Source organism: Aythya marila (genome assembly GCF_965140915.1).
Source record: "Aythya marila genome assembly, chromosome: 17".
Lineage (NCBI taxonomy): Eukaryota > Metazoa > Chordata > Aves > Anseriformes > Anatidae > Aythya > Aythya marila.
This window is the reverse complement of record NC_139058.1, coordinates 2,393,872-2,408,705: the sequence shown is the minus strand read 5'-3', so window position 1 is coordinate 2,408,705 and position 14,834 is coordinate 2,393,872. Positions and strand designations below refer to the sequence as shown.

The following is a 14,834-nucleotide window of genomic DNA, read 5'->3' as shown; positions in this document are numbered from 1 at the left end:
TGGGAATGAAAAAAATCAAATATCAAACAGATTGTGAAGCAAACCTAACGTGTCCCCAGTGCCCTTAACTGTTTTGTTCAAACCTTTTACATTTTTCTTTTAGATGTCACTGAACCAGCACATCAAGCTCTTTGCTAAGCATTAGGTAAAGACAGAACTGCCAGCCACTTTAAAAACAAGCACAGTTGTTGCTTTTTTTTCAACAGTTCATAAAGCTTAGTTTTTCTATGAAGTGAAGTTTATTATAACATTAAGGAACAGTATTTAAACAGTTATTTTAATGGTATATTTTACAAATCAATTCATACAGAGAAAATAAGCAAACACAATGTTGTTTTAAAGTTATTACCAAGAAGCTACATTGTTAAGCTGTTAGCAAGTAAGTGTAGTACTGTAAACTAACAATCAAGTATTGTAGTAACTTGCAGTTCCAGGATGAGATGGTAAAAATGCCAGACAAGCAAATATATTTTACGATTTTTTGTACTCAATTCTTTCTACTTTCACATCATCTCCAATTAGTTGATAGACATACGTAACTACTGTAGAAGCCTGGATATCCATCAGCACAAATGAAGGAATGATATTGCTGGAAAGAGAGGAAAAAAATAATATTGTTTAGTATTAAACTGTAGTAGTAGTGTTTCATCGTTAGACTTCTTAGCAAGAATCACTTTAATTGATTCCAGTTTTGTAAGCACAGTACATCAGATCTGAAGCTTTATTTCTCTGTGTTTCACTCCAGGACAATTACCAACTACTATAAACCTCTCCTCTGCCTGACATTTAGAATGTAAATATTAACCTTCACAAGGAGTTCTGTAGTTTGTGTTATCAGAAGAAAACCCCCCACAGGAATTTCCCATCCCATACTTACTTTTCTAAGGCATGATAGGCTCCTGTAGCTGATCCTGGGTTGATATAGAATTTGTTTTCATGTTCAAACGCCTCAAATTTGTGTGTATGTCCTGAAATGAGGATGTCCACATCAAACTGCCTTTGTAGCAGTGCCAGGCTTGCCATATCACCCCAAGGAATGACTTGATGGCCGTGAATCAGCCCAATTTTGAACTGTCCAACAGTTACAACTTTCTGTTCAGGATAATTCAGGTTCTAAAAATCAAAAGTAAAAAAAAAAAAATCAGATTTTCAGATTTATATTTTAAAAAACTGCATAAAACAGAAACGTGGAAAGCCTATGGAAATACCTTGTGATTTGCTCTACTGCTACAAACTGAGAGCTACAATACTGCTTTTATGAACAGTATCAAGAATTTGGTAAAGATGCAAGGAACTTTAAAGATCTCACAACTGGAGCTCCTGTTGGCTTGAGCTCCTGTTGACTTAGCTAAGTACATAAATTAGTTTTATGACAGAAGACCAATGACAGAACTTACTGTGCAATTCATATCAAGTAGAACCCCAACTCTTTTACTCAGTGTGCTTTTCACTCCTAATACTACATAAGCTTAATTTGCCCACCTAAAGTACAAATAACACAAACATTGCCTTTATGTAAGAGATTAACCAAATATCAAGAGAAGCCACTACCTCATCAAAGTCCCCTCTGACAACATGAACGTCCCCAGCCAGAGTCTTGAGGTAGTCATAAGTGTCCTTGGTGCAGAGGTTTCCCGTGCAGAGAATGTGTTGGATCTTTCCTGGAACCAGCAGCTTTTTGAATTTGGCTGGGAGGCTGTTGCATCGATGTGGAATGTGAAGATCTCCTAATACTAACACCAACTTACCGGGTGTCACGACAGGGAAGAAAAATCATTATAGATACTTAAGACAAGAATCATTACATAACAGACAGCATTGCAATGTCATCAGTTTTGTAACTGCATTTTGATATAAAAGCTACTCAAATAAGAATGAAATGGTGATGGAATATTTCTATATTTGAGTGAAGGCAAGGGCCCTTACTAATCTTGAATGTTGTCAAGAGGAGGGCCTTATGAACACAAGGGTCTACAGTTTGTTGTTGTTGTTGTTTTAATTTTGTTGCTGAAAGCAAGCCACTGCAGGGTATAGCAAAAGAACTGTATTACTACTTGATGTAATTTACACAAATTTGGGAACTACCATAAACTATCCCACATTCTGTTTTCACTTAAACATTAAAAAAAAAAAAGAAAAGATAGAGGACATCTCTACCAGATGTTCTCAAGTACAGACCTAGCTAAACTGTAGTCAATTCCCTTTAAAAATCCTTCATCCCAGCTTCTTTCTACATTAATTAACTTCTGTTTTTTTATCAAAAGAAAAAAAAAAGAAAATAGCAAATTTGCAATGTGTGTTAATAGTTAATCAGAACAGGACGCTTGTTCCAAGCCCATACTGTAGGAATCAATGAACAACAGAAGAGTAAAAAAATAATGAAATGGAAAAAAACAAAACACTGCAGCAGAGAAGATAGATTATTACATGCAGTGTTTCTATTACCAGTTTTATCCATTCACAGTTTCATTACAAAATATGCAAGGAAAACAAATTTAATGGCAGCTTCGAAATTATGGATTCAGATGAAGGCCATGGTTTGATATTTTAGGCCTAATAAAGAAATAATTAATGCAAGCAAAGTAGTGATAAATTAATTTTGCAAGAAGGGCATGAAAAGCTCTATGAAGCATGGGTGTTATGCTTCTATACTGAAACCACTGGATTTAAAGGCAGGCATCCCTGACAGCCTGATGGACACCTCCCAGTTAACTGTGGCAGATCATCTTCCAACCCTAACACTTTGCTGGGCAGACTGTTCCTAGAATGACAGCCATCTAATCTGTGCAAAAAACAGTTCAGAAATCTATATGCACCTATATCCGTAAGCAATAGAAACCAAGTCACCTTTCTTAATTTTTATATCTTTAAGCCATGCAGCTATCTTCATGCTAGCTGTCACCAAAAGGCAGAGAACTTGGGTGTTTTTTTCTCCCTGTTTTTAATTAACAATGTCTTGGCACCATCATGAAACCCATGCACCTTTTGAGAGTAGGTGTTTGAAAATACTGGCAAACAGTACAGGAGTTCTTTCATCTACAAGCTACCAATCTGAAACCAACCCAGGAAAGAAATACAAATATATGTCTTTTAATGGTCTTTCAAAAGTTCTCCAAAATACTAACTAGCTCCTTCTTGCAACGATGTACTGGAAAGCATGTAAAAATGGGTAATGAGTGATTCTGATCATTAAAGTGACAATTGATGGGTTCTCTCACTGACACCTCAGGATTTAGGCACACAGTCCCCGTTCTGCACATGATGTTTAATCAGACCGCGCTGCCGCTTACACACAACCCCACTGCAGTCAGCAGAGGACCCAACAGATCTCCTCTGCTGGTGAGCAGGCAGGCCACGTTCCCCCAGATCCCTTCTGAGCTCCCATTACTTACATTAAAGCTTGGAAAGCCACCGTAACAATGAGCAAAGGCACCCAGGTGTGACTCGGAGCTGGGGTGCAGCTGGGGAGTAGCCCCTGGGTGCCTCCTGTGGATGCCTCCTGGGAGCCTCCTGGATGCCTTCTGCCTATCTTGGATAGCTCCTGGGTGCCTCCTGCCTTTCCTGGGTGCCTCCTGCCCTTTCTGGAAGCCTCCTGGACACCTCCTGCCTATCTTGGGTAGTTCCTGGGTGCCTCCTGTGTACCCTGGGTGCCTCTTGGGTGCCTCCTGCCTTTCCTGGGTGCCTCCTGGACGCTTCCTGCCTATCTTGGGTGGTTCCTGGGTGCCTCCTGTGTACTGTGGGTGCCTCTTGGGTGCCTTCTGCTTGCCCTGGCTACCTCCTGCCTGCCCTGGGTGCCCGCTGGCTGCCCCCCGAGCCCGTTCGGCGCACTTACTCTGTGCCCGGCCTTAGGGGCGGCGGAGTTGATCGCAGACAGGGGAATGGAAAACGGGGTGAGAGGCGACCAGCGTTAAACGAAAAGGAAGCAACAGAAAAGAAAAAAAAAAAATAAAAAAACACAGCCGGATGAACGGGGAAGGAAATAAAAAAAATAATAAAAATTAATAAATTAATTAAATTAAATTAAAAAATCACAATTAATGATTTGTCGGCGTTATGAGAGAAGCGTTAAAATCAAAATCGTGAGGGGAAAAAATTAAAAACAAAACGCTCCGAGCGCAGCCCCCCCCCCCCCCCCCCCACCTCAGGCCTAGCCTCCCCCACCACCACCATCCCTTCGCCTCCCTCCTCCGGGCGCCGGCTGAACGGAGCCCCCCCGGTAAGAAGCAGCCGGGAGCGGAGCGCCCCGACCGGGGTGGACCGGGGGTGGGGGGGGGGACCGAGCCCCGGGGCCGTGCCCGCCGCCTCTCACCATCCTGCCCGCCGCCGCCCGCACCTCCCCGCGGAAGCCAGGCCCCGCCGCCGCCGCTACGGCGCCTCCACAGGGCCAAGCCGGCCCCGACCGCGTTTTCTCCGCCGCCCGCCCCCTGCGGCTGCATCCGGGGCTCGCCGTGAGGGGAAGGGCGCGGCCATGAGGGGGGTGCTCGGGGGGGCTCCCCTCAGAGGTACCGAGCGCGGGCAGGGCGCGGGAGCGGCCCCCTCAGGGCGCTGCCTCAGCGCGGGCAGGGAGTGAGACCCCCTTGGCTGTCCCTCGGGGAGAGGTCCCCGCGCTCGTTGTCGCCACAAAATGTCTTTTTTTCTGACTAAAATGGTGGTCGGTGGGGAGACCTTGGGGGGAAAACAGGGTATTTCGGTGGTTGCTTGTGCAGGGAGGTGCCAAACCTGAGGTGTGCCTCCTTGGGCAGCCCTGGAGAGCACCAAGGCGTCGCTGCCACGGGAAAGAGTAACGTTTGCCCTCATGGTATCAATTTTCTTGGAAACGTGTGGTAAATGTGGAATGTTTCCCCTTAAATTATCGTGGAGAAGATGTGGTATAACTTGTTGTAACTTAAAATGCACGCTGCGGTGTTTTGTTTCTTTCCTTTTAGTGTTTGGAAAAGCAATACACGCCATAGCACGTATTAGCGATGAGTTTTGCTTTGACCCCTTAGAAAAAGGCGTAAGTAAATTTGATTAATTGTCAGTTTAAAATCTTTGTTGGGAACACGGTTGTGCTGTTGGCTATTGCCTTATCTGTTTTCCTACAGGTACACTTGAGTCTGAGTTACATTCCCTCTCAGCTCCCTCCACTTTCAACATGGACAAATGCCACATTTTCTGTAATTGTAATTATGCAGATTATATCCAGGAAGATTCATACCTGCTCTGCACCTAACATTATTGGAATTTGGTGTTACCCAAGGTGAAGCGTGTCCAGGACATCCTGATTAATACCAAGGGTTTTATTTCTATTGTCACAGGTCAAGAGGTTTATGTTTTGTACCACATCAGAAATCACGCTTGAACAACATGTTTTTGTATTGGTATGACTCAACAGGAAGAATGCCTCCCATTAATCAAACACCACTTCCCGCAGAATTAGGGTTTTCTCTAGAGGTTTCTGAGTTAAAAGTGATTGACCCACCTTGCTGGGAGGTCCTCTCTTTTCATGCGTGAAGTATCCTGTAGGTGCTGGTAGTGGCTGTGCTCATCTGTATGCCTTGTGTGGATGGACGTACAGGAAGATTGTTTTAGAGCAGGCTCCAGTCCTTCACATACCTCAAACACAAGCTGAAACTCTGAGTGATTAGGTAACACACTTCAAAGCTTAACTCACACACTTAAATATCCCAAGATTGGATTCCTGTGCCTGCATTACACCTGTGACTTCTGACCAGTAATAACGAAGGTGATAAGTCTGAACATGATAATATGCATGATACTTCTATATTTGTTTTGAGATGTACGCATTTAAAGGTTTTGTGGCCTATGTATGCTACTGAAGTACAGAGGTAGTTTTTTTTGGTAAAGATCCAGTATGAGACAGTTTTGAGTTAATCAATTTACATTTCTTTTCAGCTTGCCTTGAGATCAGTGAATTCTTCAAGGTCAGCGTATGCATACATCTTCTTCTCATCTATGTTTTTTCAACATTACTGCTGGACAGCTGTGTCTCAACCATGTCAGAAAGAAAAACAGTTATCACTTCCATGTAAATTATTCATTAAGGTATATTTTAACAGATCGTTATGCCCAGCTTTGTAAGCAGCAAATTAGCTCAATTTCCAAATGAAATTATAGGGGGAGGATCATATAGGCATGCAGAACACACTAAACTCAAGTACTTCTGAGCAATTCTGTGAAAGAGAGTATTCATATTTAACTGCTTAAAACGTGTACCTCCTGAGCTGTGCCCTGCAGTTTCCAAAGCCTGAACCAGTTTAATCTTGGGGTGAAGGAATACCGCATTTCTGGCTCTTGGTTGTTTCTCCTGTAGCCCTTGAGAACAGTACAGGCCAGGAGAGCTTTGACCAGTTGTTCAGCAAACAGCCCTGTCAGCCACATACTGCAGTTGTGGGTGAGGCTGGCAAAGATCGGTTTCGGCTGCCTCCACGTCTGCTTACAAAGCAGTTTGGGGAAGCCATAAAAGCTCAAGATGAACTGCATGAGGCTAGGGAATAACATTGCAAAACTTCTTGGTGAGTAACCTCTGCACTGATCTTTTTTCTTCCCCAGTCAGTTCTTCCTGTATTTAGATGTGTAAATGTGCTGGAAAGGAATGTAGAGAAATGCAGCATTTATACAAATACTAATGAGCATCACATAACTTTTCAGCTTCTCTGCAGAAATGGTAGGTTACACAAAAAGTCACTTTCCAGAAACAGTAGCAGTTTTAAACAGCAGGATAACATAATATTTAGTGTAATTACTAACTGAGTGTTATTGATGGAACATTATGCCAAACACGTTCAGCCTCTTCACATCAAAATTTATATTCAACATGTGCATCACCTTGTTAAAAAAAAAAGGTATGACAGGATCATACCTTTCAGACCGACTTTTTCTTCATTTCAGTGGTTGTACATGCTATATACTAATTGTCAGCCCACTTCTTACACCATTTAGAATTAGTCTGGATTCAATTCTGAAGAACACATTTTACGGAATTTAAAAGGGGAGGGAGGGAACTCCAGCTTTGGTGGGTGTTTGAAGTAAAGGATACAGTCTTTGATATTAGTCTTTCCACTAATAATAACACTTAGAGGTAATATATTGAATTAGGTCTCAAGACAATTAAGCTCACTTAGTTCATACATCAGCTCAGGCTTATCTAGAAACAGATCTGTAGAGTTTTTCATATGTATTCCACCACCATTTATATTACTGTATAAGTTAAATATTGAATTTATTTTTTTTCCATGCATTTGTTGGACTTGTTGCTCTTCAGTCATTTGCTGTGAATTCTTAAAAAAACTCAGATGCTAGAGGGAATAACTAATAGGATGAAGGAAGTGTTAGGTGGCGTTTGAATTCAGTTTTCTATTTGTGGGTGAGTTACTGCTAGAGTCCTTCAGTTACATTCTCTGTTGAGATGTCTTTATTAAAAGAACAAATAATACTAAAAATAAAATAGAATTTTAGACCCTTGTTTTTTTTGGCTTTAATGTAAGCATTACAATTCTAAGTATTGATTTTTGTTCACATGCTTTATACTTAGGTGTTATAAAAACGTATAATCTGACTTTCCAAGAATGTGATCCACTGCAGGCTGTTTTTGCAAAGCACATGTGTCCGAACATACTTAAAGTCCACTCCAGGTAATGAATAGAAAAATATTTTTTTTCTGAAAAGAAATCATCCAGGAGGCAATCCTGTTGTTATAGTCATTAAAAAATCAAAGTCTGGTTAGGGCCCACAGTCAAGTGATGAGTTGCTAAATCCATTGTTCTAATACTTGATAGTTCACGTTACTACTTCAGAAACAGGGATCAGCAGCACTGTGTATGTATGTGAGGCTGATTGGGCAACATGCACAGGTATTAAATGCAAGCAAATTTGATTTCATAATTATTAGGTGTGTTTTTAGATTTCTCACATACCTAGTACTGTACAAATCAATTTTAAAGCTACAGCATGCTTGAAGGGTTGCACATTTCAAAGGTGTTTTTTCCAACAATAGTGTCAAGGAATAATTTTAATTTCTAATGCCAGTAACAATTGCTAGGTAATAACTCGTGTCATGTAAAATTATTTTAATACTAAATTAAATTTTATAGGCTGCTGGCTGATATAATGATTCATTTTCCAACCAGTCAAGAAGAAGTGACTTTATCGGTTACTCCTATGAAAGTTTGTTTCAGGAGTTACGCCGAGGAAGATGCTGGTAAGGAAATGCAAAATCCAAAGGGCTGTTGGGACTTCAGAACGGGTGAACTGCAGGAGTAACAACTTGCAACAGAAATGTGTTTCATAGCTGAATGAAATGGAGATTTTTAATTTCAGACTGCCATCCTCTGGGTTAAGAAACGATGGTTTTAATAATATTTTCCTGGTATCGGTGGCAGATAGCAGACTGAGCAGCCAATTGAAATAAGTTACGCCATTTGCTGTAGGCTTCAACAGAGGTAATTACCATGCTGTAAGAGCAGAAGCATGGAAACAGACAGGGAAAAGGAGATAATATTAGGCCTTAAAATGAACTATTTAAATCAGAATAACACAATTAAAGAATTGATACTGCTACAGAGTATATCTAGTGTGTTAGCTGGCCTAATACTGTTATGTTGTGTGTTGTTATTTTCGGATCTGAGATGGAGAGCAGTCCAGATTCTTGGTGCGTGACTCAGACTAATTTTAATGTTATGATTGTGTTTTTGAAGTACAGGTTCTTGTGTATCATATAATAAAGGGATGCTTTGCATACTTATGACCAAAGCTGAGGATAATGACCTAGAAAAGATGACTGCCTGGAGTGTAGGTGTGGGCATTGTGCTTAGAACAGGCTAAAACAGTGGAGAGCAAGAAGGAGTAAGTGGTGGAAACTGACAGAAGTGAATCAGGAATGAAATTACTGAAAATACAGTAAGATTACCTTTTGTATGAAAAAGAAATGTTATTGTAAGAACATACATTTAAAAGCGTTATTGTAATAAGGAGAGTGAAAAAATAGTAGGTAGAAATGCAGTGGGATACTGAAAAAAAATGAACAATCAAACAGGAGAAAAAGAGGAATGACAGGTGTGGCTTTTGTTGTGTAGCATGCGATGCAGAGCGCTGCCTGCAGCAGATGTTCTGCGTGCTCTGAAACAAAGCGTGTCCTTTGAACATACCGTCTGCTGATGGATTGGGTTTTTCCACATTCAGGTTTAATTTTCAGAGACAGAAATTACAGCTTCTGCCTAGGCTTGTTTTCATATGCACATGGTGGGCTCTGCCTTGGAGAAGTTGGCAGGTATGCTGTAAACATTTATTTTTGCAGTTCTAAGGAACTTTACAAGAATGTATTTGACCGTGCAGTACGGCCTTGTTGAAGGCTGAAAAAAAAACACCTCTTCAGCAAAGAAAGAGGAGGCTGGGACTTGTTTAATACTTCCCTGGCAGCCTGGCTTTGGAAGAGAACTGCTTAAGCTGGTGTATTTTTCTCAATGCCTCAGACTGTGATGCATCCTGGTAGTACCCTCTTATTTTCTTTTCACACACCTGATAATAGCTAATGAGTAGTCAAATGACAGCGAGCAACAATTGAATACCTGATGCTGGAGAGCTTATTTTCCATTGTCATTTGCATAGGATCAAGAAAAGACGATAATTTAGACTAAGTAACCCAACTCGGCTTTCATGGTCCTCTAATCATAATTGCTGACAACGATCACTCTGTTAAAGTCATGCTGCATTTTGGCCTTCCCATCTATGCAGCAGTAAGAAGCTGGTAATCGCATTTGTGATCAATGCCTGTAGATAAAGTAGATTTAAAGGATTGACAGCAGGCATCAGGACGCCATCGCATAGCCAATCATGAAATAAGTTCTGTTAAAAGCTGCATAAATCCACATAATATGCTGTAAATAATTTATTTTTTATTTTATTAAATATAAATTTAGATAAGCTAAACATCTATTATTGTTACTCACCATTTGTTGCTAATACAAAAACATCATGGTTATAATAATTGTAGTTTTGAGTCCTCGACTTTCTCGTTATTTCAAACAGACTTTTCAAAGACAATGCTTACTGAAATACAGCTGAATCCAGATGAATTTGACTACTTTCAAGTTGGAGTAGATTCTGAAGTGACGTTTTGCCTTAAAGAACTGAGGGTAAGTTAAAAATTTGTCATTTTCCATTAATTTGCATGACTTGACCTGGGCAATTGAGAATGATTCCTCCTTGCAAGCGTTGCACCAGACCTCCTGTCTGGTAGCAGGATTTCACCAGCTGGTTAAGGATTGGCTTTAAAAACGGGCATTTTCAAGACACTGCAGAGTCCCTCAGAGCAGCCTGTGAAAGGCAAAACTTTTAAACCAGCAGAAAAGTAATTTCAGTACTGGGCAGACATGTAACTGCTGGAGAAAAAAGCATCACGGGCATAGTAATTCTACTGCAGACATTTCTTAGGCAAAGCTCCAGGCAGAGAAGGCAGGAAATACATGCTAGCAGCAGTAAACTTTCACCCTTTAAAGTAGACTTTACTTTTTTTTTTTTTTCCCCCAGTAAACAACAGCTGGAATAAATGCGTGCTAATCTTCATCTGTGTTTAAAATAGCACTTAACCACTCACCCCTTCTTTTCAGGGGCTACTGGCATTTTCTGAAGCTACCCATGGTCCTGTCTCAATCCATTTTGATGTATCTGGGAGGTACGTTCTGGAACTACCTATCTAGAAATAGCACAGTTAAAACTCTACAGTTGTGTTTTTTTTTTGACTGCAGGTCACTCAATACATATTTAACTGTAAAAAATGTTCATTTCAGAATAGCTCTATTTCTGATTAACCTGCAGTACAGGGATAAGTAGTTCGTTACTGCACATAAAACATTCAACATGGACACCGGGATTACTAAGCTAGCCGTGCTGTCTAGCAAGCACCTACAAGCTACCTCAGCACAGTTTTATTTAGTGGACAAAAGAAATGACACATTTTTAGTTTAAAATATAACTTTAGCAGTTTTTATTTAAAACTACAACTTGACTATGCATAATATTGTATAATATTTACTTGTTGGTGTATTTATAAGGAAGCCATCTTAGGTTCTTAAGCAGCAAATACTCAATTTTTCAGCTGGGTATTTTGTGATCTGCATGTATAGAATTGCACGAGCTGTTTCCTCCCAAAATACACGTAATGATGCATGCTGCTTCGTCTCTGGATATTTGTGTTTAGACCGGTTGCTTTCAGCATTGAAGACATGGTGCTGGAAGCCAGCTTTATTTTGGCTACGTTGTCTGACATCGACAATGGGACGGCTTCCCAGGAGCCCCTGTGCTGTTCACGGATTCCGGAAAGGTAACAGCGGGGTGGGTGAGGGAGGCAGGTTGACTTAGCAGGCTGAAAAGTTGGAGTTAAAAGTTTTCCTGCTAAGTCAAGGTGATCTGCATATTCTTGCAGGGTGTTCATAAGCATTGTACTGATCCTGTAGCCTTTTTTCATAGGAAAACTATGAACTAGATATATTCAGAAAAAGGTTGAAGTAGTTTAGGCCCAGCCAGAGCATGACAGAGAGCCCTCAATCTCTTTCCACCAGTGGATTCTTTTCATCAAAGCTACAGCTGCAGTCTGCTATTTGTATAGGCAGTGCCACAGATCAGAGAGCCACCGGGTGCTTGAGCAGCCCGAGTCACCTCACGGGTCTCTTACCTATTGTAAGCGTGCAAGGGAATGGTTTTAGGCACACAGTCCCTTCTTGATCACAGACAATTCCCATTATCTGTTCCACTGAGGAACTGTGGCTGTAGCAAAAGCATTATTTCTTAGTACCATGAACAGCACTGAAGCTTTTGGTGCAAAGGGGTGCATTCCGCAGTAGCCTCTCATTAGCTTTACCTCCACGGAGTTCTGTTGCAGTAAGGGGAAGATACTTGCAGAGCATCTGTTGTAAAGCTGTAAGGCCTTCCCTTAGCAGGCAGTAGACTCCTTAACAAAGCCATGCAGAGGCCAATTACTAATCTGACCTACGCTCTCTGATATAGCTCAAAGGCATTCATGGACAAATCTGAGAACTCCTCCATGGATAAGGACGGTAATGCAGAAGCAGCTGCTTCCAAAAGGCCACGGCAGAATGAAAATGAACACAACACAGAGCCAGCGGCACCTGCAAGTCCTGTGGCAAAACGGAATACGTGCAACTCGGGGAACATTCTTAAAGATCTTGAGGGAACAGCCATGCCTGAGACAGATGGCCAAGCAGTGCTGGAAGCAGAGTCAAGAGAATCTCATTATCACAAGGTAAGGACACTGCCCTCATTTATGTTGTATTATAGAACAGTGAAATACCTCAGCTGGCATCTAAAAGCTAGATGCTGCATGTAGTTCAGGGGCTACATTTACATGTTGGTACTCAGTGTTCCACATGGCACTTCAATGGAACTGGCTTTCAAAGCAGCATAGCTGACAAAAAAACACGTTGAACTATAATGCTGGAAATATTTTACTAGGAAACATCACCATAGTCTGATAAAGACTTCAAAATGTATTTTTAAAATGGCAAAAGCTTCAGAAATAATTAACCCCCAAATTCTGTACCACATGCATAACATCTTATTCCTGTAAACGTTGCATTTTCCAGTTTCAGTTCTTGTTCTTTGGAGCAGTTTCTCCTAAGAAGGATGCCATCAGTCACACCTCCCATAGTTTAGCAACAGCTAGTGACACTGAAGAGGATTTTGGCAACATGCAGAGCTCCCAAGTTCTCTAGTAACATGAGGTGTACGAATCCAAGACTAATGTGGACTGCCTTGAAAGTTGAAAGACAGAAGCACATTTGACACAGTGTGGAGCAGTTTCTAGCCTTAGAAAGAAGTTTAATTCTGTTATGAAAATGTCCTGCAGTTCTTAGGCAAGCTGGAACTTAATGGAAGCTACTTGAATAGTAATCTGCATTTCACTAACATCTATTGCCAGAGTCTGGGAAGTGGAAATTCCACTCAAGTGTGTTTGTTTTTCCCCCTCTAAGGGGAATGTACCAAAAGGACAGAACTACTTGGTACAGAGTACTGTATCATTTCCTGCCATGTCAGTACTGGTTAAGTGTTTATTCTCTGCGTTAAGCACCAGTACTAATCATTTTAAAGCCATAGCTGCTGTCGTAATATACATTTAGGTCGTTTAGATTTGTAGATGATGTATTCTGTAGACACATTGCTTTACATGTTCAGCTTTCCAGTCTCACAAGAGAATTCAAATTGCATTAGCACTTCAGACAAATTAAGTTACTGTTGTAAAGTCAGAAGCACTGAATAGGAAACCCACCTACTGCAGCACAGCCAAATACATCAGTGCTATGTAACAGCTGGTATTCTTACAGAAACGTTGTAGAAGTAATATTTAGCTAAAAATAAATGCATTTCTATGACAACTTAAGTTAAATAAATAAAAATTGTGATTAAAAATGATTTGAAAGCATGGCTTATGAGTTCTTGTGTTTCAGCCTTGAATCGCTCTTTTCCCTTCCCTCAACTCCTCCAGCGGGAGTCAGCGACAGGGCTCTCTGGCCCTGGTCACTACATCTCAGCAAGCCACAGAACTGCTTGCAGCCACTTTCCTGGGGAGAACACATCCACAGCTGCTTTTTGGTGCAGCAGGATAATGGATCAATGTGATTTATACTGAACAGAGCTGGAGATCTGTACATTTGCTCACTTCTAAGCAAGCTTGCAGAGAAAATTACCATGTAGTATTTCCAAAGTCACACTCAAATACTGACATTTCTAATCTTTGGTTGCTTTAAAAGACAGCTACTCTGCTTGCCAACCTCTTACAGAGGAGTTCTGTGTAGTGGGGCATGGCATCACTTACAGACAGATTTGAAGACACCGCAGAGCTCTGAACAAGAGCCAAACACCTCAAGAAGTGGTGGCTGGGCAGCTCTGTGCTACCAGCAACGTCACTGCAGTAACAAACAGAATTTGTGCAGTCAACTTTACTTTAAAAAACACATTTTAGTATAAATACTATATTTATTAAATATCTTTACAATTCATTTAAATGTATTTACAGAACTATTCCTGCATAAGTTATACCTCAGACATGAAATTCACATAATTGCCTCTTATGTAAGCATAGATGATAGTCTCATTTTAACAACAACAAAAAAGCATCCTCATTAGATACAGACTCAGATTTGCTTCATTATTTCAGCTATCTTTGCAAGAACTACTTCATACAGTTTGTTTCTACACACACAAACACAAAGTCTGGTTCCTTCCTGGAGAAAGGATGTCCATTACAAGAGATGGAGATTCCATCACAAAATACTTTACAGCTTTGCAAGACCTTCACCTCTCCCCTCTCCCTTACTCAGTCATAACTGTCTGGTCCCAAAATCTTTTTTCTTCCCTTCTATTTATCTGCCATACCTTCTTTAGAAACACAAAGAAAGCAAATTTAGAGGGAAACTGTATGCTGTAGGTCTCCCAAAGATAGCCGTAAAAGTAGCACAGAACCACAGAGTTTTCCGATTCACCACATCTTAGCCCTTTTTCACCCAAATACCCAGTAACACTGCTGCAGAAATCCCAACTCCCGCGAGCATTATTACCTGTCGTGGTACCGTAGGTTACTGGTATCTAAAAATCTCTTCCTTTTCCTTCAGATTACTGCTCCCTACCAACCAGCTCCTGACAGCTAACAAAAACCTTCGGCAGCAGCTGAAAGTCAGCCTGTTCTCCCTTCAAGCGTGTTTCTATTACACAGAACACCTTTCTTGTACGTTCCTCTCATAAATAGTCACAATAATCTAATTCCTAGGAAGTGTTACTGCTTCATGCATCATTTAAAGTTATTTTGATAGTATGGGCCCTGT

At 40.9% G+C, this 14,834-nt stretch overlaps 2 protein-coding genes across 3 annotated transcripts; one reads left to right on the top strand and one right to left on the bottom strand.

The window, feature by feature from the left end:
• Nucleotides 1–218: 218 nt before the first annotated feature.
• On the bottom strand, nt 219–4,384 carry VPS29 (VPS29 retromer complex component). The gene is made up of 4 exons (XM_082774280.1): nt 4,310–4,384; nt 1,552–1,743; nt 878–1,113; nt 219–589 (listed from the first exon to the last, which is right to left on the bottom strand). Exons 1-4 carry the CDS (start codon nt 4,310–4,312, stop codon nt 472–474), a joined length of 549 nt encoding a protein of 182 aa, XP_082630406.1. The 5' UTR covers nt 4,313–4,384; the 3' UTR covers nt 219–471.
• On the top strand, nt 4,353–14,795 carry RAD9B (RAD9 checkpoint clamp component B). 2 transcript variants are annotated; one of them, XM_082774274.1, is made up of 11 exons: nt 4,353–4,502; nt 4,926–4,996; nt 5,896–6,045; nt 6,553–6,667; nt 7,535–7,634; nt 8,094–8,200; nt 10,027–10,133; nt 10,608–10,672; nt 11,198–11,320; nt 12,004–12,259; nt 12,600–14,795. In XM_082774274.1, the coding sequence occupies exons 1-11, from the start codon at nt 4,469–4,471 to the stop codon at nt 12,726–12,728; spliced, it is 1,257 nt and encodes a 418-aa protein (XP_082630400.1). In that variant the 5' UTR covers nt 4,353–4,468; the 3' UTR covers nt 12,729–14,795. The 2 variants fall into 2 exon arrangements, with proteins under 2 accessions (XP_082630400.1, XP_082630399.1); XM_082774273.1 differs by lacking the exon at nt 4,353–4,502 and having other exon boundaries at nt 4,619–4,996.
• The last annotated feature ends 39 nt before the right edge of the window (nt 14,796–14,834 follow it).

Excerpts from the sequence above, each read along its gene's own strand:
- VPS29 (XM_082774280.1), bottom strand. Across the intron at positions 1,114-1,551 it reads TCAGAGGGGACTTTGATGAG|AACCTGAATTATCCTGAACA; the intron begins GTAGTGGCTTCT and ends TTTGATTTTTAG. Across the intron at positions 590-877 it reads GCCTATCATGCCTTAGAAAA|CAATATCATTCCTTCATTTG; the intron begins GTAAGTATGGGA and ends CTCTCTTTCCAG.
- RAD9B (XM_082774273.1), top strand. The coding sequence starts at position 4,796 with ATGGTATCAATTTTCTTGGAAACGTGTGGTAAATGTGGAATGTTTCCC. Across the intron at positions 4,997-5,895 it reads TTGACCCCTTAGAAAAAGGC|CTTGCCTTGAGATCAGTGAA; the intron begins GTAAGTAAATTT and ends ATTTCTTTTCAG. Across the intron at positions 6,046-6,552 it reads CATGTAAATTATTCATTAAG|TCAGTTCTTCCTGTATTTAG; the intron begins GTATATTTTAAC and ends TTTCTTCCCCAG.